This window comes from Phoxinus phoxinus (assembly GCF_949152265.1).
Source record: "Phoxinus phoxinus genome assembly, chromosome: 5".
Taxonomy (NCBI): Eukaryota; Metazoa; Chordata; class Actinopteri; order Cypriniformes; family Leuciscidae; genus Phoxinus; species Phoxinus phoxinus.
This window is the reverse complement of record NC_136880.1, coordinates 18,828,982-18,853,465: the sequence shown is the minus strand read 5'-3', so window position 1 is coordinate 18,853,465 and position 24,484 is coordinate 18,828,982. Positions and strand designations below refer to the sequence as shown.

At 36.7% G+C, this 24,484-nt stretch overlaps 3 protein-coding genes across 9 annotated transcripts in view; 1 reads left to right on the top strand and 2 right to left on the bottom strand.

Moving 5' to 3' along the window:
* LOC306998274 (tyrosine-protein kinase JAK1-like) overlaps positions 1–11,940 on the top strand; it is an 18,908-nt gene extending 6,968 nt beyond the window's left edge. The window contains exons 11-24 of the mRNA XM_079612201.1: positions 346–443; positions 1,438–1,581; positions 1,660–1,747; positions 1,864–1,991; positions 2,877–3,012; positions 3,973–4,124; positions 4,267–4,432; positions 4,765–4,859; positions 9,154–9,337; positions 9,534–9,658; positions 10,468–10,640; positions 11,086–11,203; positions 11,451–11,561; positions 11,713–11,940. Of these exons, the coding sequence (XP_079468327.1) occupies positions 346–443; positions 1,438–1,581; positions 1,660–1,747; positions 1,864–1,991; positions 2,877–3,012; positions 3,973–4,124; positions 4,267–4,432; positions 4,765–4,859; positions 9,154–9,337; positions 9,534–9,658; positions 10,468–10,640; positions 11,086–11,203; positions 11,451–11,561; positions 11,713–11,826 (1,832 nt within the window). The 3' untranslated portion in view covers positions 11,827–11,940. The remainder of the gene's footprint in view (positions 1–345; positions 444–1,437; positions 1,582–1,659; positions 1,748–1,863; positions 1,992–2,876; positions 3,013–3,972; positions 4,125–4,266; positions 4,433–4,764; positions 4,860–9,153; positions 9,338–9,533; positions 9,659–10,467; positions 10,641–11,085; positions 11,204–11,450; positions 11,562–11,712) is intronic.
* On the bottom strand, positions 9,132–16,577 carry LOC306998276 (uncharacterized protein; the record flags this gene model as incomplete). Of its 4 annotated transcripts, none has more annotated exons than XM_079612207.1 (7): positions 16,440–16,577; positions 15,726–15,807; positions 15,587–15,623; positions 15,398–15,486; positions 15,108–15,204; positions 12,663–12,739; positions 9,132–9,258 (listed from the first exon to the last, which is right to left on the bottom strand). In XM_079612207.1, the coding sequence occupies exons 2-7, from the start codon at positions 15,793–15,795 to the stop codon at positions 9,224–9,226; spliced, it is 405 nt and encodes a 134-aa protein (XP_079468333.1). In that variant the 5' UTR covers positions 15,796–15,807; positions 16,440–16,577. The 4 variants fall into 4 exon arrangements, with proteins under 4 accessions (XP_079468333.1, XP_079468332.1, XP_079468330.1 ...); XM_079612206.1 differs by lacking the exon at positions 9,132–9,258 and adding an exon at positions 12,441–12,578; XM_079612204.1 differs by lacking the exon at positions 9,132–9,258 and having other exon boundaries at positions 12,451–12,739.
* On the bottom strand, positions 16,179–24,484 carry LOC306998275 (phosphoglucomutase-1-like). 4 transcript variants are annotated; one of them, XM_079612202.1, is made up of 11 exons: positions 24,086–24,484; positions 22,939–23,101; positions 22,718–22,864; positions 22,499–22,624; positions 21,686–21,876; positions 21,410–21,564; positions 21,204–21,319; positions 19,205–19,340; positions 18,945–19,128; positions 17,003–17,137; positions 16,179–16,891 (listed from the first exon to the last, which is right to left on the bottom strand). In XM_079612202.1, exons 1-11 carry the CDS (start codon positions 24,341–24,343, stop codon positions 16,802–16,804), a joined length of 1,701 nt encoding a protein of 566 aa, XP_079468328.1. In that variant the 5' UTR covers positions 24,344–24,484; the 3' UTR covers positions 16,179–16,801. The 4 variants fall into 4 exon arrangements, 2 of the variants coding, with proteins under 2 accessions (XP_079468328.1, XP_079468329.1); XR_013797538.1 differs by having other exon boundaries at positions 16,592–16,891; positions 17,003–17,087; XR_013797539.1 differs by having other exon boundaries at positions 16,592–16,891; positions 17,003–17,087; positions 21,204–21,310.

The window sequence follows — 24,484 nt, the reverse complement described above, 5'->3', positions numbered from 1 at the left end:
CCCCCATCAGTGATACCTCAGAAGTAGATAGCCAGAGGTTTATAATGTTTGTCTTCTTAACGAAAGAATTTAATGAGGGCTTTATACATGTTTTTACATGTTCAACTCTCTTTAGTGTGTAATGTTGCTGTTAGAGCATGAAAAAGGCCTGCAAAGTTACTAAGTCAAAGAAAGTTATTCTTTATATCAATAAGCACTGTTTCTGAACTCCCAGAAACGCCTCGATTGTAGTCTTGGGTTTTCTTCTGAGAATGAAGTAACTATTCGTAACAGGGTGACTAAAATCATCCTTGTGCCTTAAAATATTGCAGAGACGTGAATAATCTTCCATTCGCTGCTTTACAGAGCAATCCAACCTCGTCCTGATGACCAGAAAAGATTCACCGTTACAACACTCTTCATTAAACATCTTCCATAGGATCTTCAAAGAGGACATGACCCAGGTTGGACATCAAAACTGTGTTTATGTACATGATATGAATAAAGTTAAATCTGTTTACTAGAAAGCAAACAAATGTTCTTATAGTGAGAAGATATGGTGTGATCTGACCAAAGCGGGCAGCTGTTGTTTGTAAATATAGTAGTTGGTTTTAAATTGCCATTATGTTGCAGTGCTAAAAAAACAAAAAACAAAAAAAACCCGCAGCAAAACATCCATCATCTGGCCTAACCAGCTACCGGTGTATATATATTTTCTTGAAGTTGGCATGAAATGGAAGTTGCGATAGTCTTTTTTTCTTCTCTGATTGTGATGTATATCTGAGAGAAACATGTAGGGCGGGACTTGATTTTGTCCATCAGGAGTTGATTGGATCATTTGATATTGTTCTGATGTCATATGAATGACAGGTTGTCCCGCTCCATCAGAAGAGATGCAAGAGTGAGGGGGAGGTATTTTGATTAAATATTATGAGTGCACATTAATAATAAAAAATGTGCATGGATAAATAGGCTAATTAATAATAAATACTGCAATATTCCATAAAAATATTATTTTCCCATTTTAATTTCATGGTGACTTTATTCTGTGTTTTTGTCTTAACAATCTTAACACACTTAAACATTTTCTTGAAAAAAACTACATTTTACACGAATTTGTGTAAAATAATAAGACTTAATTTAAGCTAGTGTGATGTATGTTTAAAACCTGAAAATACATTTAAAATGTGTTCTCTAAAAGCAAGTTTTATTTCACATATCAAGTCAATTTATCTAGTTGTAAGGATGTTTATTTTTCTACTGGAAAACAAGACAAAAATACTGATTAAGAACATTTTGCAGTCTTGAAGCTGGATAAAGCAGGTTTACGATGGTCCACCAGTTCAGATCAGCTATTGTTTTGCAGATTAGGTTGGGTTTTCCAATAGGGACAACCAGATCACTTTTACCTGTCGTGTAGAAATGGTCTGTCTTATGAAGCTGATGCTTGTTAAACAGGGGAAGCACCTGGGTCAAGGCACTCGCACAAACATCTATGCTGGGAAGCTGAAGTTGAGAAATGAGGATGATGGGGGGGGTTTGGACCATGGGGACGTGGATGTGGTTCTGAAGGTGCTGGGAGCAGGACACAATTACATTTCTGTAAGTGACAACCCATCTTTTGATACACGAGTAAATAAGGGGCAATTGCTTTCACAAATACGTCTGTACTTCTCTTAGGACTTCCTGGACACAGTCAGTGTAATGCAACAGATATCCCATAAACACATGGTTCTGATGTATGGCATATGCATGCACAGCATGGACGGTAAGTGTACAAAAAATGCAAAAATGCAACAAAACTCATTTGTATTTGGAAAGTTAAAGGAATAGGTCAGCCTTTACTGCAGATGATCTCACGTCTCATTGCTGTTGTTCTGCCAGTCATTATGGTGGAGGAGTTTGTTCAGCGCGGCCCTCTGGATCTGTTCATGAGAAACCATCGCCCTGAACTCACACTCTCCTGGAAGTTTCAAGTCGCGGAGCAGCTTTCCAGCGTCCTCAGTTATTTGGTACACAATTTAAGTTTGAACTTGGCCTTGTTTACATTCTGTGGAATATTTCAAAGTTATGGGTCAATAATGACTCTAAATGATGTATTTAAGGTGTAAACATCTTAAATATTTATAGAAAATAGAATTTTTGGAAAACATTTGGGTTTAGATTAGTTCCCAATCAGTGCTATTTCATTATTTTATATTAGCTTTATTTTTGTACTTTCAGTTTATTTTCATTTTACTTGATATTTTTCATTTTCTTGTGTGCTTTTGTTTGTCAATTGTATTAGTTTTTTAAATATTTTTTTATTTAGCTTTCATTTCAGTTTTAGTGTTAGTAATTTTGGTTTAGTTTTTAAGGTGTAACCATCTAAAAAAAAAGAGAAGAAGTGTTAAATGTATTTTTTAAGGTCAGCCCTGGTTAATAATAATTACAAAAAAACTTTTTTCCCCAAAGAAACAATAATGCATGATTATGCCACACTGTTTGACAATACATTTGAGCCTTTTATTGACACTTTTTTCTTCTTTATTGCAATCACTGGACAGTTACACCACCTAGACATTTTACTTTAAGATACTAAAAATATAAAAATGATTCATTTTAATTCAGAAATGTAAAACCTGTTCATCAAACGTGTATTCAAGTCATTATCTGTATGACTTGCATTTTTGAATAACTAAATAATATATCCGGTAAATTATATTTACTATGATTATTAATGGATCACAATAATAACATGTGATAATTATAAACTACATTTCCCAGTGGATGATTTGATGTCCTGCTTTATTCATAGAGGTCTTAATAGTAATATAATTTGTAAATACATAATTTAAAACTCTCTAGTGGAATCTTTGGGACAGAAAATGGACTCTGCCTTATTTTCTCTCTTTCAGGAGGATAAGAAGCTTGTCCACGGCTATGTTTGCGCTAAAAACATCCTGTTGAAGCTGGGTGGTATAAGAGGACAGGCCGGTCCTTTCATTAAACTGAGTGATCCTGGAGTGTCCATTTCCGTGCTCAGCCGAACTGGTAACACACTCACCCAGAATAAATGTTTTAAAACTTTTTTTAATGGTAGTGTGCCTAATAAAAAACAAAAAAACACACAGAAAAGGTCTTTATTTGTCACTTGACAGAAAAAGAAACCAAGCAAGCAACATTGTTACAGTGTAATTTTTAATAAGAACAATAATTTATATAGTAGCAATATAATATTTAATTTTTTTTATATATTTTGACTTCACTGTTTTGTAATGTAATTGTAGTGAGGCAAAGGTAAATCAGTGTAATAGTGTTGACTAAGTGTCATTGACAGTTTCTGACAGCCTTTATGCAGAACGTCACATGAACAAACACAAAAGCAGGTCTCGTTGCATCCGCTTGTCAGAGAAAGTGTTAATGACAGTATGAACTGACAGCGATATTTATGGACTTTTAAAGGGTTAGTTCACACAAAATTCTAAAATTGTCTTTAATTACTCACCCTCATGTCGTTCCAAACCCGTAGGACTTTCGTTCATCTTCAAAACACAAATGAAGATCTTTTCGATGAAAATGTATAAACTTTTTGAAACTTAAAAGTGGTAAGTCAGAAAGTCAGAATTTTCTCAGGTTTCATTAAAATATATGTATTTATTTGTGTTCTGAAGAAGAACGTAAGTGTTACGGGTTTGCATGTCAATGATGAGTAAATTATGGCAAAATTTTCATTTTGGGGTAAACTAACCCTAAGGTAATATGCTAATAGCTTTAGTTTTATTGTTGTCGTTTTATTCGATTTAAATATCTAAAAGTAGAAGGACATTGGTTATACTCATCTTTGCTCAATGCTCTGAAAGTATCTTGAGTAAAACGGCTCTATATATAATGAAGCACATATAAAATACCCGAAACCGGAAGCAGTGCGACCTGTTTTACAGAATACAGAAGTTTGTTGCGCATTACCCCCATTTTGCACTACTAACACTCACTGTGCCTGTGTGTGGACAGAGTGTGTTGAAAGGATCCCTTGGATCGCCCCGGAGTGTGTTCGTAACCCCAAAGCACTGACCGTTGCAGCAGACAAATGGGGCTTTGGGACCTCACTGTGGGAGATCTGCTACAATGGCGAGGTGCCTCTGTCTGAGAAGAAACTCTCAGAGGTGCTTGACTCTTTCTAATACGTTTCTACATTTATACTTGAATAAAGCAGCTGTTGTTTTATTGTATTTGAAAACCATGTATTGTCATTTTGCTTTTTAAACTATAATATTTTTAATCTAACATCTGTGTGTACATGAACAGAAAGAGCGATTCTATGAGGTGTGCGGTACTCTGGTCACTCCCAGTCCCAGCATCAATGAACTGGCTGATCTGATCTCCCAGTGCATGAACTATGACCCCTGGAAGAGACCGTTTTTCAGAGCCATAACGAGAGAGCTGGGCCGCATCAAAGAGAAGCTAGAGAAGGGTATCTGTCACATAATATCATACTATGACTAACACAGATCTTTTACTCTAGATTTTTTTTTAAAGAAAAAAAAACCTTTGTGGTCAAGTGCATCAAAAGATTTTTTATTTTTTTATTAAAAAAGCATTGTCATTATAGTTTAAAAATCTCTCTTTTAAAAATCTAATTTTCATTACTGTTATGTTTTTATGTACATTTTAAAATACATAAAAATGTATTTACATTTTAAAATACATAAAAATGTATTTACATTTTAAAATACAACTGGAAGTATACATTATGTTAGTATTTGCCGTACTGCATTTAATTAACTTTTTATGTTTTTTCTATAGATCTTACCATTATATCAGGGGAGATTCCTCCACAAGAGACTGATCCTGCAGATTTCAAGAGGAGATTCCTCAAGAAAATCCGAAAACTTGGAGAGGTACTGGACTCTTAGTCAAAAAAAGAGTTTGGTCTGTACTTATTTGGATTTTTTTTTTTTTCATATAGAATTATAGAACATGGAATTTTTTGTACACATTTTAATTCTGTGTAATTTTAGTATTATTTATGTAATATCAGTGGCGGGCCGTGCATTTCACACCTAGGCCTTCAGTGGTGTCCTACCCGAATGAATCCACCTCTTAATAGGCTACCATCACCACGAATATATAAACCATTAATATTAGGCCTATACAGAAACGCAGTACAACATGCTGTTGCATCACAGACAGGTATCTCATGAAGCGAGAATGAATGCCATTACTAAAGCAAGAAACCCTAGGGGCCGTTCACATATCGCGTCTAAAAACGCGCCGCTTCTTTAAAAAGCGCTTCTTTCCAATGAACCGCGCTCTTCATACAAAAATTCAACACGTCTCCTTTCACTGCAGCGCCACATACATCATCTCTAGCAGAAGCATCCGCTCTCGGTTTTCCATACATTTTTTAGTACCTTTTGAGTTCTCCAACCACGGATTATTATTTTTTTAATTAAAGGCAAATTGTGTGTTTTTGTGCAAATTCTACAGGAAAGAAAACGCAAAAGCATAAATGGTTCTTAAAAAAGTTTACCAAATGTTTTGAACAATCAAAAGTATACATTTCTTTCAGGTGGTATGCTGTATAGGCTACAAAGTATTTTCCATTAAACAAATATTTTAAAACCACATCTATTTATAAAAATCGCGATTTTAATAGTATGAAAATGTTTAAAATAATATAATTTATGAAAATAAACAAAAATATTTTCCGTTTATAAATTTACAATAAAAAATAAATAATATTCAGCACAGAAAAAACGGGGCCCGGGTTAGCCAGGGTTGACTCAGTGTATAAACAAATGTAGGCTAAATAAACTGCATAATATTATCTGTACACAAAATCCATTCTCCTTTCTTTTCTCAAGAAGACTTCAATTACTCGGTTGTACAGGTTATTTGTACGTTTCAGTTCCAGCAATAATTCTCTTTCTATCGCCATGGAGGCTAATGCTGAAAGTCGAGTCTGCCCAGTCTTATTTCTGGCATACGTTTTAATTCTCTTCAGGGCTGAGAATGTCCGCTCGACAGAAGCAGTGGACACAGGGACAGTCAGCGCCAAACATGCCAATGTGTGTAGCTGCCCCATGCTCTCACACAGATTTTTCTGCTGAAGGAAATGAAGGAGATCAGCTGGACTTTTGCCTTCAAAGTCTGTCATGGCATACATTACAGTCAGTTCTGTCTTTAGCCGGGACAGATCGAACAGTGGTCCGTGACTCTGTGTCAAGCTGGTGAAGGCTGCATGCGGGAATTTTTTTCGGTATGTCTGAAACTGCTGGGGGTCGAGGAGGGAGAGAAACATTAATTTTTCGTGGTCTTGAAATCTATTCCGTATCTGGCAAAGAATGTTGTCAAGAACAGTGCTGTGAAGTTGGTGGTAGTGTGCACGAAGGTCTCCTTGTGCTGGGCCTCTCCGTGCGCTTGGAGCGCCTGCGACGCGCGCAGTGGCTTCATAGATCTGACCAAATTGGCCCCTCTCTCGCTCAATGGTGTCACAAAACTCATTCACCCTTGTCAGACAGAATTGTACATCCAATGTTTTGCTCTGTAGTATTGCAAAAAGCACATCTGAATACTCAAAAATTCCATTAAATGTGTGAAGCAAAAAACAAAACTCAAAATCATCCAGACGTGCATTAAATGCATCAGCACATCGCACAGAGTCCTCGTCATACTCATCATGATGTTCCAGTATGTAGTGGAACAGCTCCTTTAGGGCATCTCTCTTCTCAAAAACTGTACTGACCAATCTTGATGTGTATTGCCAGCGTGTTGGTGCCACACGAGGAAGACGCCGCTGGCAAATTTCGTCCAGTAGTTGCGTGCGCTTAGGGGATCTGGAGAAAAATGCAGCTAGGCCATTTAAGTGGGCAAAAAAGATCTTGCATTCCTTAAGCTTTGAGGCACCTTGAGTCAGTACTAAATTCAGTCGATGTGCATAGCAGTGTATGAATAAGGCCATAGGTGCCCTCTCCTTGACTTTAGCCTGCACCCCATTTAGACCAGATGACATGACCGGTGCGCCATCAAAACACTGTGCCACAACTTTATCTAGGCATTCGCTTTCTTCCAAGAAACTGACTATTAGAGCAGCAATGTCATCGGCTCGCTTGCCACTAGTGACATCTTCAAATCTGACAAAGCGCTCCTTGACACCCGTGTCCGTCACATAACGCAGGACCAGTGCGAGCTGCGCTGCATTACTCACGTCAGACGTCTCGTCCACCATAACAGCGACAAAGGGTGCTTTTTTAATCTCCCTTTTAATCTCTTCTCCCATCACTTCAGCAATGGCATTAATCAGGTCGTTTTGTATTTTGCCTGACGTCCCACAAAACACTTTGTTCGTGGACAGGTGGTAATGTAAGTCGGTGTTGTTTTCAGCGAGAAAAGAAAGAAGCTCCATATAGTTGCCTCTATTTGTGGATCCAGCGCTTTCATCGTGTCCCCGAAACGAAAGTTCTTGTTTACCCAAAAATATGACACAATCAATCAGTCTTTTCAATATTTCCCTGTTTTTCTTCACCTTTTCGTTGTGGAGCTCCGTTTCCCTGCGCACCTGTTCATTGAGCTGTAGATCCACTCGTGTTTCCCCAAAAGTTTTTAAAAGCACCATTGCTTGTAAGTGTCCGGCCGTGGTTTGGTGTCTCGCTGCTGCTTTGGTTAGACAACTCAAGTTTGCAAACCCAGTGTGGCTCCAAACACCAAGTCGATCGACTGCAAATAACATGCATTCCCAGCAATACAATTTACAGTGTTCCTCGGAGGCTGTGAGCCAAGGGTACCGCTCGTAGTTATTGCAATGAAAGTGGCGGGTGAACCCTTTCCCCGGCTGGGACAGGCTAGCTAGCTTCGGGGTCGGCCGACCTTTCCTTATGATGTCCCGCTTTTCTTGAAAAGTCCGTCTTGAAAATGGCTTTGCAAGTAAATCTGCGACCAAATTAATGTCTTCTTCTCTGTCAGCCATTGTGGTTAGTAAAATAAAAAAAAAAAAGCGGTATTTAATCGCTACATTAATATTTATTATTTTTATATTGTACAGATGCCGGTTTGCGCTGACTAGTAGTAACGGGTTCTGACCATCCAATCAAAGGACGTGAAAAGGCCGACGTTATTCTAAGCCTGCTAGATGGCCCCAGTGTCGCCATCTCGAAATCTGATTGGTTGATTAAATCTGATTGAGTATCTGATTGGTTAAAGAGCACCGTTACATTGCCATTCATTTTAAGCTACAGGCGCCTGCACGGATGATTCTGAAGGCCTAAGGCAGATTTATTTTATCGTGGCAACACATGATGACTGAAATATGATTGGATAAAAGCTCTAACATAAACATACACTACTGGAAGCAGCGCGACCAAGAAAAAAACTATGAAATTAAGAGAATAGACTATTGGGAATAATTTAATAATACACATTCACAGGAAAAATATATTACAATGCAAGCCAGTGATTCTGATAGTGTTAAGGCCAGCAGAGAAGGCCTTGCTGGCCCTGACGGTCCACCACTGTGTAATATTATAGTATTTGTTATTTAGAATTTTGCTTTCATTTTTATATTTTGTTTTTATTTTAGTCATGTTTTTCCCCCAAACATTTTTGTTAAGCTTTAATTTATATTTATTTTAGTTTTAGTAATTTTCTTAAATATTAACTAATATTTATATTTGATTTGATTTCAGCTTTATTTCAATTAACAGAAATTATTTGTAATAGTTTTAGTTAACACTGTTGCTCCTAATAGGACTATTATGATTACCAATAACCCCAGTAGAACAAAATTAATTTAAATACATTTTGGTTACACCTTATATTACACCTGTCCTTAGTACTGTACTTAAACGTATAATTACACTGTAACGAGTAATATTCATTATTAACTAAGCGTACTTACTAGGGTTAGTTAGTTGCATGTAATTATGCATAATTTATAGTTATTACTATAGTAACTCTATGTAACGTGTAACATGGAAACTGTAAAATAAAGTGTTACCAATTTTTTTTATTGATATAGTATAGAATTTATAGAATTGTTTTATAGGAATACTATATAAATTCCTTTTAAAAATTGGAAATCTGGACCAAGTTAAACCAATTTCACAGGATTTTCCCTCCTAAATCTCATAATCCCCTTGAAATAACGTGTCCTTGAATCATTATTCGTTTATATCGTTCTTTATAAATCTTGTCCAGGGTAACTTTGGGACGGTGGAACTGTGTCAGTATGATCCTAACGGAGATCAGACAGGTGAGATGGTGGCCGTCAAATCTCTGAAAACAGAGAATGAGAGCAGCAACCTGAGAAAAGAAATCAACACCATCAGAAACCTTTACCATGAAAACATAGTCAAATACAAAGGCATCTGCAATGAAGAAGGCAAGTCTTCTCACACACACACACACACACAAGGCTCTGTTTACACAGTCTTCACATCTGTGTCTAATCTTGATGGCTTACACCTTTATGAAAAAGATTATATACCTCAGTTACAAAAGATAATATAGCCCAGTTATATATATATATATACACTCGCTGTATTACTTATCGCTTGCTGTTAATGTGTGTCACTCAGGAGGAACGAGTATCATGCTCATTATGGAGTATATGCCCGCTGGCAGTCTGAAAGAATACCTGCCTAATAACAAATCCAACGTCACACAGAAGAAACTGCTGCTTTATGCTCTTCAGATATGTCAGGTAAAACACAGTTACTCTCAAAAGTAATGTGATACAAAAATAACCCACCTTCATTTTTCATATTACTTAAGTCTATAGTCTGACCACAATATTTTGTGACCCCTATAGCTATGTATGCCATAGAAAATATCTCTTAACATAACAGGTTTTTTTTTTTCATAAAAGTAACTAAAATATTTGTGTACATTTCTAAAGTAATGTTACTTTACTCATTACATCAAAAAAGCAATCTGATTACATAATGCATGTTACTGGTAGTGCATAACCCCCCAACACTGATAGCCAATACAACAAGCAGCTACTTTATCAATAACTCGCCTGTTTTTTACACTAAACAAGCTTTCAGATGCCAACTAGTTTGATATTTTTTATCCAATGCAATTACATTCATATATATATTTAATTGTGACTTACTGTAAGCAAGTATCCGCTATTTTTTTTTATGCCACACATCAGCAGAGATCACTATGAATAACAGTGTGACCGATGTAGTTTAAATATTTTGCACCGTTACACTTCCCTAGTCAAATAAAGCAGCGAAATACAGGATTCTTACTGGAATTTCTATAAATATTTTGAAAATGTTGTTATAGAACTAATAGAACAATAATTTTTTTTATAGAATTCACAGAATTTTATAGAATTCATAGAACACATTTTAGTTCCCAGCCAGTGTTTTTAGTATTTATATAATTATAGTATTTGTTAATATTTTGAATTAGCTTTTTGTATTTTCAGTTTCCAATGTAATTTTAGTTTCCAGGTATACAGTATATTGTGGGTTTGACTGTTTCCTGTGTGTTCATCAGGGAATGGAGTACCTGGGATCTCAGAACTACATCCACAGGGATCTAGCAGCGAGGAACATCTTAGTGGAGAATGAGTCACTTGTGAAGATCGGGGATTTTGGTCTGACTAAGAGCATCAAAGATGATAAGGATTATTACAAAGTGACAGAAGAACAGGACAGTCCTGTGTACTGGTAAAAGCAGCACCATTTCCGCTTAGATTGGACGTTATACAACTTTCAAGAATCATCATGTATCAACTTGTTTTTTAAATTTGTTGGATATTCCTATAAAGGAGGAATAGAGGCATGTTTTCTGAAGAGTTCTCAGATTAGCCAATGATTTATACACTACCATTCAAAAGTTTACTATCAGTAGATGTTTAGTATTATTATGCTTATGCTCACCAAGGCTGCATTTATTTGATCCAAAATACCTTAAAAACAGCAATATTGGGAAATCATTTTATAGTAAAATAATGTTTAATTTGTTCCTTTGATCATTACTCCAGTCTTCAGTGTCACATGATCCTTCCGAAATCATTCTAGGATGCTGATTTGCTGCTAAAGAAACGTGATTCAGACATTGTTTAATCCCACAGCCGCTACTTTACACTGATTGTGCTCTGTGTGTGTGCAGGTATGCTCCGGAGTGTCTGATTAGTCGGAAGTTCTATAAGGCATCTGATGTTTGGTCATTTGGGGTCACCCTCTATGAAATGATGACCTACTGTGACCGTGACAACAGCCCTCCAAAGGTAAGCCGCCCCTGGCCATTACAAACCTGATATTAACCTGATACTTCTAGTAACACAGTGAATTCGGTGATTCCTGTTAAATGTTGGAAAGTCAATGTAACGGAAAATCTGTTTACTCTGCGGCTGTATTTGGCTTAGATTGGTCATCTGGACTTATTCCGCCATATTGCATGTTGCATATTCTCCCACGTGTGCACTGTCTGTTTATCTAAATTATTTAATGTTGCTGAAAATGTATCTCTGGTAGGTTTTCCAGCAGATGATTGGTCCGACTAAAGGGCAGATGACTATGGTCAGACTGGTAGAAGCTCTTGAGAAAGGCTGGAGGATGCCATGCCCAGATTCCTGCCCTGATATGGTAAGATACTTGACCTCTGAGAAACAGCCACCCATGGACTTTAGTCTGTGGAGGGGCTGTTTCTGGTGCATTTGCGACACAAAATGAACCGACGTTATATTATACTGTATTGTGGCCAGATTCTTCAATATATGCGTCTCTGTGGCTGCAGGTGTACACTCAGATGCGCAGGTGCTGGAGTCGAGCCCCAGAAGACCGAGCGGACTTTGAGAGCCTGATTAAAGAGTTCGCGTTTCTCCTCTCTAGAGATACAACAAACATCTAACTTCCTTTCATCACATCAGGTTCACCTACAGAATTCAGATTCATTTGGTCATATTTTTCTATACCTATTACTCTATATTAGATTTAATTTTTCATATTTTTCTATACCTTCATTATACTATTTTGCACCTTACTTTCTTTTTGTCAGTTAATCACCTACCTCCAAAACACTCTCCCAGTGCCTCCCACTCAACACAGTGTATTCTTACAGATACTCGGCTAACGAAACAGCCTACATTAGCATTTAAGAATCAAGTGCTAAAAAGATTAATTTATAATAATACATTTTTATACATTATATTTGATGTGGTTGAGTTATTTTATGAAAGGTAAAATGCAGAAGTGCCTTATTATCACAGGAGACATATTTGTTGTATTTTACTGTAATATCTATGTCAATCAGATAGATAGATAGATAGATAGATAGATAGATAGATAGATAGATAGATAGATCGATAGATAGATATTGTCATAATTGTAGAAAAAAAATACGTTTTTAAATAAAATGTTACTTTGTTTTAAACGTGTTCTAAAGAAATTGTTAAAAAATCCAGTTCTGGTTTGAAAAAAAGTTCTGATTTGTATTTTATAGGATCACGTTATATTATCCAATTTGTGCTAGAGGTCATAGGTTATCCAATTCTTTCAAAGAGAGGGAATGAGTCCATTCCACCAGTTCGTCCATTTCTTGCTCCCAGTGTTCCCGCCCATCTGAACCCTGAGCAGGACCTGGAATCTGGGGGATCGGCGGTTCTAATGGGGTACACATTTGCAGAAACTGGGGTGAGGTGGGATCTCCGAAAGGACACACACAGTCAGATCTACAGGACCAATCACCTGGAGCTCTGCGCTGCATGTAGAGTCTTCTCATGCGGTCCACACGGCTGCGCTTCTTCGGAAGCTTCTGAACAGGGCTGCACATAAAAAACCAAAAACGTATTATAAGGGTCTTCCAATATTAAATAGTAAAGCCCATTATACAGTATCCACTCATTAAAAGCAAGCATTGATAATGAGCTAGTATGTTTGTATGGAGTGCAGTTCTTTACTACAGCAAAAACAGTCCTTCGGGTGATATCATGAGTATTAAAGCCCATTTCCTCCACATAAGAATCATGCTTTTTTTGGTAAATTATAAGATAAAAAAAAAAAATCAAAATTATGAGACACTACGCTGTAATTTTTACATAAAAAGTCAACATGACAGTCATAATTACGACCTAAAAAGTCCCAATGTTTGTCATAATTATGGCTTTTTATCTAGTAATTTAGACTTTGATTATTTTAAGGTGTCATTGTTAGTGTAATTATATATTTAAGTACTGAGTAATATGAATTAACTACATGTACTTACTATAGGGTTAGGGTATGATTAGGGTTTGGTTGAGGGTTTGTTGCATGTAATTATGCATCATTTCCTGTTATTACTATGGTAAATACATGTAACATATGTAACAAGGACACTAAAATAAAGTGTTACCTAGACTTTTTGTCAATTTCGACTTTCTATATCAGTCCAAACTACAAGATAAAATGTCATAGTTACCTTACATTTTACTTTTTATCTCAAAATTGTTGTGACACCACAAGGAGAGCCTTACATATAGTAAAAGAGGGATACAGAACATTACAAGCGCTCCTCTATCTCAGAAATGTAAACTATATTTCATTGAAACTCAATTAATAATATCTAAACTTGTACCCTTGCGAAAAAGAAGTGTGCTTTATTGTATTGAAAGCGTACTTTCTGTGTGACAAACGATTTTAGTTTTCTTGTTTTTGTGCCTTTGGAGTTCCTGAGGGTTTTTTTTTTTTTTTTTTTTTTTTGTCCTTTTTACTGTTGGTGCTTGTAAAGGTTTAAGAGCTTATAGCAAGGTTCGGTAACACTTTACAATTAGGTCTCATTTGTTAACATTAGTTTATGTATTAGCCAACATGATCTAACAATGAACAATTTTTTATAGTATTTGGCAATCTTTGTTAATAGAAATATAGTTTGTTAAAGTTAGTTAATACAATTTATAGTCATTGTTCATTCTAGTTCACAGTGCATTAACTAATTTTAATACACAACTTTTGAATGTCTTAGTTCATGTTAACTGTAGTTGTTAACTAATAAAACCTTTTTGTAAAGCATTACCCAAAGTTTTGAATCTTAGTGTTGTACATGGAATGATACTTTTCTTCTCATTTTGTTTGTATTAATTGAAATGGGCTGTGTGTGAGGTACCTAACTGTGTTTGCTTCTAAAATGATGCGTGTATACTGGTTATCCCTACGTTATGGGGACCAAATGACCCCACACGTATAGTGATACCAGTAAATTACGAGGAAACAATCCTTTAGGTACCTTTGTATGTGAGGAGAAAATTATTGTGCATACTGTATAAGCCTAATAGTCCTCCAGACTCTTTCTAAATGAGAATTAAAGTGTTGTAACTGTTTGTGTTTATGTATAGTTTCTTGGGTTTTTCTTGTGCATCAACAGAAATGTTTTTGTGTATTTACTTTAGAGATTGTTTTGTCAGTAAATGTAGAGGGTTTCAATTTCAATTTGTGTTGATTGTAACTAGGTCTTTTTTTTTTCTTTTTTTTTTTTTAATTAGAAATATCCAAAATTTCTTATTAAAAAAACACAAACTACAAATGTATTTTATTATATAATAGTTTACATGTATTTTACATTAAAGTATATTTCACATTAATTGTTTGTCAGTACATTTTTACTATACAGTATTTCAAAGTCCATATAAAAATGTATTAAAGTCCCACTTAAGTTGTTCCAAAAAATCACTCTTAATTTCAACTAATTGCATTTAATTTGAACTTGATCTGTGATACATTTGATATATACATATAATATGCAATAAGTTTGTAGAAAACATTACACTTAACTGACATTAAAGTGTATTTTAGTTCACATTAATTGCTTGTCAGTACATTCATCAATGCACTTTAACTATATTTTAAAGACACAATTATGAAAGTAAAGTACATATAAAGTTGTATTAAAGTTTCTCTTAAGTTGTATAAAAAAAATTATCTTAATGCCAACTTAATGCATTTTATTTTAACTTAATCTGATTTAAGTTGTTAATTGTCAATGGTTAATAATTACATATAATGTGCATTAAGTGCGCCGAAAACATTGCATTTAATTCATTTATAAGTGTATTCCTTTTAAAGTATATTATTTGTATAAGTACACTTTATAAAAGTACACTAAAGCGCACTTTTTTTCCCCACAAGGGTAATGAGTGGATATGTATTACATCTACTCACATGTTGCGCTGCATTTGAATGAGACAATGTTTATCACTGCTTGCTGACCCATGATTGACTGCACATCTCTCTGTATATTTGATGAATTCATCCAAAGCTGTAATAAAAAAAATCAACGAATTTTGGCAGACCATCTCCACACCAAACTCTATATTTGAAAACATTGTATAGAGCTCATATACATATATATTTTTAAGTAAAACGTTAGGAAATGAAGCACTACATTAGATTTGCTGATGTATTCCACACCATCACTATACAGTAAGTAAAAGTCTTAGTAAATCACTTACATTCACCTCCTGTCAGAAGTTCTGGGTTAGTGGTGGCGATTTTCATCCATATGTCGAGATACTCCTCAAAGGCAATTCTACATACTCGTCTGGTAAAGAAGAGGAGATAGTTTACAAATACTATATATTTTTTTTTATATGATATTACAAAACTTTAAAGTAAATGAGTCAAAATATTTGTGCTCTTGCCTTTCGTTTGACTTCAGCCCCAAACCTGCCACACTGCCTGATTTAAATGGTGAAAATATTATCACATTTTAATATGATTTTGGTAAATGTGATTTATGATGTGCAAGGCAGAGTTCGTGAACTTGTGGGTTATTCTTACCCTCCAGCTCCTGGCTGTTCCTAATGATCTGTGTTGATGGAGGGCAGGAAAGCATATCATATGCTTCCATGGCTACTTATTTCTTTAGCAATAAGAGAACAATATAAAATGAGTGTGGATTATGCTGACTCATCAAAAGCACTGTATGTGCATGTGGCCTGTAACCTGTTGGCATGTGAGGGAAAGTTTGGCTAATCATGGAATAGGCTCGTCTGATTCAATTCTTTCACCTTTAAACCTGTAATTATATCAGTAATATGAATAACATTAACAAAGATGAATAAATACTGTGACAGATGTATTGCTTATTGTTAGTTGACTAATGGGACCTAGCCTAAAGTGTAAACTTGTAACTACACATTAGTTTTTTTTAACCTTGAACCTAAAATATACATAATATAATAATATAAGTTATGGCCTAATGCCTGTATCAGAAATATAAACACTCTCTCTGGGTAAATGAGACATTTATTCAAAATGTACTGAATGTACAGCATAAAACAAGTGGACAGACAGCTGTGCAATACTTTTACACAGACATAAGTTTTACCCAACTCTTGACTTTACATGATCAAAACCCGTAACTTAATGAATGAATCATGCACTCAATCAGTGCTGGAATAGCACATTTTATTGTTTTATAGAAGACACCATTCCTTAAATTATGTAGGCCTATATTCGTTATCAGGAGTTAACTTACTTAGCCTAAGTTACCTGTGTTACAGCTGCGCCTCATTTCACGATTATTTCAGCCAGTGAGTATATTACATTATTACTTCACATCAGTGCTTGTTTTTGAGTCCAACATGTCGTTGTTGGGCAGCGAATTCACGAATACAAAATTCGTCAGCGGTTATCTCATGAATATTAATTAGGTTATGGCCACGTTGCTCGGCAACCTTCCTGGAGCGTCAAGTGACGTAATTAATATTCATAAGCCAAGCAAAGGTGAAGCTCGAGAATGTCTTTGCCATCTCTGATAAGGCGAGAACATGTTGCAATTATATTTTTCGATTAAAGCAATGTATAGAAAAAACCCAAAAAAGAATGAAAAAGTAAAAGGACATTAAAAGTAATCATGTAATAACAGTAGGGCCTCTTCGCCCGGTTCTCTCATGTATCTGTGAAAGCTGCAGGGCAATGGTGACGAGCTCCGCCAGCGCCACCTGTGGAAAAAAAGAAACATTGTATAGTTCAGTTTAAATGTTATATGATAAGCAAGACGTAGGTATGAACGTTAAAATAATAAGTTCCATAATAAACAAGTCATTATTTACCTGTGGGTCCTGAAAGAGCTTGTTTATATCTTTCTCAAAACTGTCGATATACAGGCGAACTGTGGCTCCGAAACTATCGGTCCCACTAAGACGAAAGATTATGCGAGAACCTCCTTTAAAAATGATCCGCAAACCCTACAGGAAATGTTTACATGTTCTTAATATTTATGTTGTAATGTTATACAATTCATTACAGACATTAATCACAGACAGTATCCCCATTCCCTGATTTGTCAGCGATATTTTCATAGATTTTCCCCTTAAACCAGTTAAGCGGTAAGACGCCCAACACCCAGTTTCATTGGTCAACTCAATGTGGAAAAGTTTAGACAAAAACAATTATTAATTAAAGGGGCTATATGGAACTTTTTCCCCAATATAAACGAAACAATAGCCTTTTTATTTTACCATTTATGACTCAAACATCTCCTGATGAGCATACTGACACCTTGTCTGCTCACAGTGGGTGCACCTATAAGCCTGTACAAATAAGCCTATTTTCTGTCGGGTCGGATTTTTCCCGCGCTGTCTGCGGATGTGACGTCAAGCGCGTTCATGTTAAACGTTTCAGATCACTCAGAACACTTATCTCAAACAATATATGTATTTGACTGTTCTTACCTCTGTAAACATAATGTTGACCTGACCTCCTTGCAGCAGATGACTTGTGAAGTGTGCACGTACGAGCGAGCAGAAAGGAAGAGCAGTTCTGTTTTTTGGCCACAGGTGTCAGTCGCGAGTTTAAATTTCAGAAAAACGCATATAGCCTCTTTAATAATAAAACAAACTAATTTATGTATTCAATTAATGCTTTAGATGTAAGATAAAGGTAAAATGTATTTAGATAAATAAAAATGTTGAGTTAAAGAAAAAAAGATGTAGGCTAACGTATAGAGAAACTAAATATTTTCCAAATAATATTTTACACTTTTATAATATATTTTTATAGTAGCCTATAAATTGGGACTTAATACATATATAGCTGTCTGGAAAAGGTTTTTGTTCCCCTTTCACAAGGATCCACGAAAACTATTTAAAAAATGCTATATTCTGCTTCCAGGCCAGTAGTTGGCGATGTCACTTTGTAAAGAAACACTACGCTCCTAGACTGAACATGTAATAGAGAGCCTAAGTCCCTCCCCTTCCGGTGGACCACCATGCAGTGTTGCCAGACGTACGATAATTATCGTATTTGTACGATCATTTTGACCTCTGTACAATGTACGATCAATAATGAAAAAAATCCCATAATGTACGATAATTTCAGAATTGCCCGCAAATTAGTTAAAAAATCTCCCGGAATCGCATGTGTAGCGCGCGCACAGCAGAGAAAGGAAGCACATGTAAGGACCTATTTTTTTTACAGTCTATGGTAAGGACCCAACCAAGCGAATTATTCAGACTCCTACCATACATATTTTTTCCGAAATAAGGTCCCATGAGCCGGAAGCGGAGGGGAGGGACTTAGGCTCTCTATACGTTTTCACAAATTCTCTTTTTTGTAGTCTACACTGAGATGATAATGTATAATAGTGATAGTTTTAAAAAACTTGCACTTTGAACCCCGTTTTAAAAAATGTGTGTTTTCAGGCCCCAAAAATGCTGTTGTCATATAAATGAACAGTTTTTGCGTAAACTCCCCCTAAAAGATAGAAACCCCCAGATATAGACAATCAGCACTGTCATTGACCAATGAAATCGTTAGAATTGGCTACTGGGCGGAGTTAGCACTTAACTGGTTTGGGGGAAGGAAATTAAGATTCTTTTGTCAAAATGAAAATTGATATTTCATGTTAACATTTTATGTGGTTCCATTAATCTTTCTGCAATGAGTTTCAATAAATAGCTAAAAAGCTTTTAATGACAATTAAATAGCTAAATGTCTGCTTTTTTATGTCTTTACTTGTATCATATATATGGAGAATCTACTATAAAACAGTACCTGATTTCTTGAAATGGTTCCATCCACAGGGTCACTGTACTCAAAATTGTCTGCCGCCTCCACTTGGTATTTCTTTTCCCCCACAGTAAACACTTGCCCAATGAATGCCTTGTCTGAAACCACCAGCTCAAGATCCAACATCATCTCCACAGCCGCATCTAAATCCACCGCCTCATAATCAAATCTGTGAACATATGTCATCAATATGAAATGTCTGACTAGACTGTATATGTAGAAGTGGTCCTTTACTGATAGTACACCTGGTGTAGTAGTTCCTCCCATAGGTTCTCCAGTGGTCTATCAAAATGTCTTCTACACTTTGCCTCCTCACCGCTAGGATGGACAGCCATGCTAGCACTGCCCAAAGCCCATCCTTCTCCCGGATATAATCTGAACCTATCAAGAAGATATAGCAAATTTAATCATATCTTTGTTGACACATTTTTTTGTTGTGTTGTGGGTTTTGTCTTCAACTTCAAATAATATATTTTTTTCTAAAGTTACTTTACTTGTTTATTATAGACCTTTCACACAATAACCGGAAATACGTAATCGTTGCGGAAGTGGAGTTCCTGTCAAGCGTCAACACATCAGAAAAACATACCCGGGCAAGATAAATGGGATCATAGAGTCTACACAACTTCGCTAACAGATTTACCAAATATTACATTTGCCGACATTACAAGACTCGTGGAGAAATAATCAATAAAGGGTACAATTTTTTCCACTAGGAATTTGTCCATAAGTATCAAGGTAAGTAGAGAGCGATCAGGCTAACTGTTACTGAACTGTTAACTAGAATGACAAATTATTAGCGTGTCCACTTAGACATTCTTTGCTATTTCCTTTATCTTGACTCCTACAGATGTTAACGGCTGCCGTTTTTGGCACCGCTCATACACAGGGTCCCTATTTCTTTTAGGGGTGAAATCGTTCCGAGGAAAAAGGCTAGGGACAGCCTTTGGTTTCAAGCGGCGAACAGTGATCCATAAAACGTAGTCGTCTGATGTGAAGTGTCTGCCCCAGACATAAGTGCTCCCCTTTATAATTGTAAAGTTTGGTCCTTCATCCCGCCGGATGGCCTGAATCCACTTCAGTCGAACTTCACCATCAACAGGGAAGGAATGAAAAGACAGATATGGCTGCTTTTGGGAAACAGCCCGGTACGCTACAATAACTCTTGCTCGTTGCTTGTGCCATTTGTTCACCTGTTGCCCTGACCGGTGAGGAAGAAGATTACCACGACGATTGCGTATTTCCGGTCACAAATACGGAAGTTGAGTGAAAGGTCTATGGAAGCAGCAGTGTCAGTGATGAGCATGTGATGAAAAATAATACATGTTTGAAGAAATAAAAATAAATCACAGCGAAGCCGTAGAAGAAACATTTACCAAATAACTTTTCAGTGAAGAACAATTAAATAACCTGAATAACCTTTTTTCAAGAACCTTTTGCACAATAGAAAGGTTCCATGGATGTCAAAATGTCTTCATGTGCCACACTATTAGTGTTACTGTTTGAGCATGAAAAAGGTCTGCAAAGTTACAAAGCACACATTCCCTATTCTCTATATCAGTAAAGGACAATCATAATTCCCCCAAAATAGACAAGAAAAGGGGGAGAGGCCCTGTTTGCATTAATAGTGTGTTGAAAACTTATGGTTATGGTAAGGGGCGTGACATTTCTGAAACACGCTCAAAGTGGTCACCCAATCACAACACACTGATCCAGCCGACCAATCAGAGCACATTGCGCTTTTCAAAAGGAGGGGCTTCATAGAGACAGGAACTAGACAGGGGTGCCAAAAGCATCATAAGCAAACTATCATCGCAAGTTCCGTCGTTATTAGCATAGTTCAACGAGTCGTGTTTTCCGAAACCATAGTTCTAACGAACATTCGCAAACAGCATCGCAAAGTGGTGTGGTTGAAACGACAGCTCTCGACTATGGTAGTTAAGCAGTTATGTCACTGTACGGGAAACGCACCCCTGAGCGTTACTAACAGACTGGGAAGAGAGGAGCTGCAACAATGTCAAATATGAGACAAAAATAATGTTTTTTTGAACATTCAAGCATGAAAACCTATTCAAGTAGACCCCAAAAACTTTTGGATAAAAGGGCATTATAGGTCCTCTCTAAGAGATGTTAAATGATGTTAGATGTTTGTCATTGCCAAAAGTGCCCATAATTGAAGATTTTTTTTTATTTTTTATTATTATATATTTGTCTTTAAATGTATTGGGACTGTACATTCATTACCTGTGCCAAAACTTTCCTCCCCACACAGTGAGAGACGTCCTGCCTCCATCAAGCTCCCAAAGAATTTCCAACCGGTTGGAGTCTCGTACAGTTGGATCTTGGTGGCCCTGGCCACCCTGCATAGAAGCGCAGAGTGAGTCGAGATACAGATAATCCTGGTAAATGAACATCTTTAATAATGTGAAACATTTGGGAGTAATATTCACATGTCTAGAGCTGCACTGGTGGGCATACTCCTAGCAAAGCCTCTTACTCCTGTGTGCTGGAAGTAAGGAATGCAGAAGATGTTTGCAGCAATGACGGCAACTGAGTCGGAGGGGTTTACGAAGAAGCCATGCTTCCCAAGGATCATATTACGGTCCTAGAAAGAGAGAGAGAGAGCGACTGGGTCAGGAGGGGGTCAAGAAAATGTTATACTGACTCTCACTAGAGCACTTGGGTAAAAAGGTTGTATAGCAAGGCCGTGATGTCTCAACACCTACACCGTCACCATCAAAAGCAGCTCCAAAGTCATACTGTCCACTCTTCATTGTCTCAACAAGGTCTGCGCCATAGGTCAAGTTGGGGTCTGGGTGGCAACCACCAAAGTTTTCCAGAGGTACACAGTTAATGGCTGAATTTGCAGGGGAGCCCAGCTCCTCACACAGGATCTTCTTCACATACGGTCCAATCACTGTAGAACCAATGGAGGTTCAATAACAAAAGTTCAGAATCAGACGTTTTAATGAGACAAGACCAAGTTGTACATATAATGATTCATACTGAGAGCCATCCTTTCTTTACCTGTTAAAATATTTTCATTGATTCAATTTGAATAAACTCTCGCTTAAGGAATGCTCTGGGTTCAAAACTATTTAAACTGCATCTAGAGAAACCATGACATTCTGTTGATTACCAGACTTAAAACAAGCAAACATTGCATTTACAGTAATGCAATTGCAATGGAAGCCATCCAAAGATTCCTGTAATTTCAAGGAACTCATCAATGTGGTATGGAGTTACTCCTTGAAAGAGGAGAGCTGTGCCTGTTTTTAATATTATGTCAGATGGCTTGTCTTAATCATTCAGATCACAGCATGTATATGGAAACTCAATCTCACAGAGAAGTCTAAACTCATCCCTATCCAACAGGCATACATGGAAGCATCTTCGGACCATTAAGTAGATGCAGCTGCTACTCTAAATGCTCTTTTCAAAATGTGGAAAATGAACTTGATGAAGCGTTGGCTATGGAGGTAACTCAATGGCTAGATCAGTCTGTTTCTATATCAGTGGAAAGAAATATGGTTCCTCACCTCCATGCATGGCATCTAAACGGATTTGTATGTGATCGTCTCCTGATAGTAACTCCTTCAGAATGGCAAAATCGAAGATGTTCCTCAGAGAGTTGGCATAGGATTCAACTGGGTCCACAATTTCTACTGCATGACAGAATATCGACAGGACATTCTGTTAATTTGTTATGCCATTCTTTTGAATCAACAGCTCAGGAGTTGTGTTGCAAATGCTTTCACCTGTAAAAGGTTTGAATTTGTTCTCCAGGTCGAAAGATTGCTTGCCAATAGTCCCTAGATCAACTCTGAGTTCAGGACAGATGGCATATTCCTCTATGATTCTGCTCATTTGGAAGACTTTATTTGTGACAGCCTCTGGTGCTGGACCTGCATTGAAGATTTACAATGATAACGCAAAAACAAAACAAAAAAACTTCATAATCACATGTGAGCTATTTTACCTCCATTGGCAGTATTAAATTTGATGCCGAAGTCTCCGTCAGGTCCTCCAGGGTTGTGACTGGCAGTAAGAATAATCCCACCAATGGCTTTAATCTTCCTGATCACGCACGACACAGCCGGCGTCGACATAATGCCATTCTGACCAATCACAACACGACCCACCTAAGAAATTCATCAGCCCCATTGAATTAAACACCATTTGTTACTGGTCATCATATAAGGACATCATGTAAAAATTTTAAATGGACCAATGTCATATGAGAAATTATAGTGTTAATGTGTTTACTGTACAAAGTTAATAGAGCAACAACTAGATCAACATGCTCTTTCCACCTGTGTCAGATCCAAATTGGCAAAATTAGAAATGTATTAAAGATTGCCACCATTTGCTTATGTGTCCTATATACCCAGCAAACAAAAAAGTTCTAGGAATGTTTCGGTAATGTTCCCATTGAGAAAACTTTATTTTTGTACATCCAGTAGGCTATTTGAATTAGAATTTTTTTTGGTTATGCGAACGTTAAGGGAACTTATCATTTGCAAACTTTATGGGAATGTTACATTTCAATGTTCTCGGATCATTCTGAAACAAGTAGTAATATTTATCAAATGTTCATTCAACTAAAACGTTTCAGAAAAAAACATTCCATTAACTATGTTTGTATAAATAATGTTTCAACTCACGTTTTCAGAACATCATTAAAAACCTTAACTTCTATTATCATTTCTCTAAGAATTTTAGTTTATAACTTAAAACCTAACCAGAATGATAGCCAAAGTTCTGAGAATGTTCTCTGTTAGCTGGATCTGTACCTATCATTTGTGTCAAGAATAAATATGGAAAGTGTGGAAAGTGGAAAATATGGAAAAACTGAAAAGTGGTCAGCAATAAACCAGCTATCTATTTGATATTTATTTCCTTACACTGCTTATGTTGAAAATGTACTCTATTTGGAGACCTACAGTATTTCTTGCCATCAAACCACAAGAGTATAAAGTAGGCCAATAATATACTACAAAAGAAACAGTGCAGGTGTCATGATGCATCTGGGAAGAGAGCCAGGTGTCTGTAACGATAACCTGGATGAGATTTAGAAACATATAGTGGTTCCTCATAAGAAAACAACTGTAAGAATTGCAACTGACCCCATTAGCAGCAGCCATCTGCACTATGACCTGAATTGCTGTCGAATTGAAGTAGCGTCCATCTCCTCCCACCACCATAGTGGAGCCCTGCCTGTCCCGCAGGTCGATGGAGGAGAAGATGCACTGAATGAAGTTGTGCAAGTAGTTCTTTTTAGATTGGAAAATATGGACCTTCTTCCTCAGGCCACTGGTTCCAGGCCTCTGGTCGGGGTACGGAGAAGTAGGCAACGTCAGCACTTGCAAGGGACTATCGTTCATTGCTCCAAACTGTTGAGGAAGACTAAAGGAGAAGCTGTTATCTCCTCGCAGAGGAGAGAGAGAGAGTGACGGGAGGAGAAGGAGGAAAAGCCTTGTGCCCTTATGGCATTCCCGAGAGTTGGATTGAGGCTGTTAGCGGGC

Coding starts and splice junctions, on each gene's coding strand:
- LOC306998275 (XM_079612202.1), bottom strand. CDS start 24,343: ATGAACGATAGTCCCTTGCAAGTGCTGACGTTGCCTACTTCTCCGTAC. Junction 21,877..22,498: donor TTTAGATGCCATGCATGGAG/GTGAGGAACCAT, acceptor TTGGTTCTACAG/TGATTGGACCGTATGTGAAG. Junction 19,129..19,204: donor GGGAGGAACTACTACACCAG/GTGTACTATCAG, acceptor ATATGTTCACAG/ATTTGATTATGAGGCGGTGG.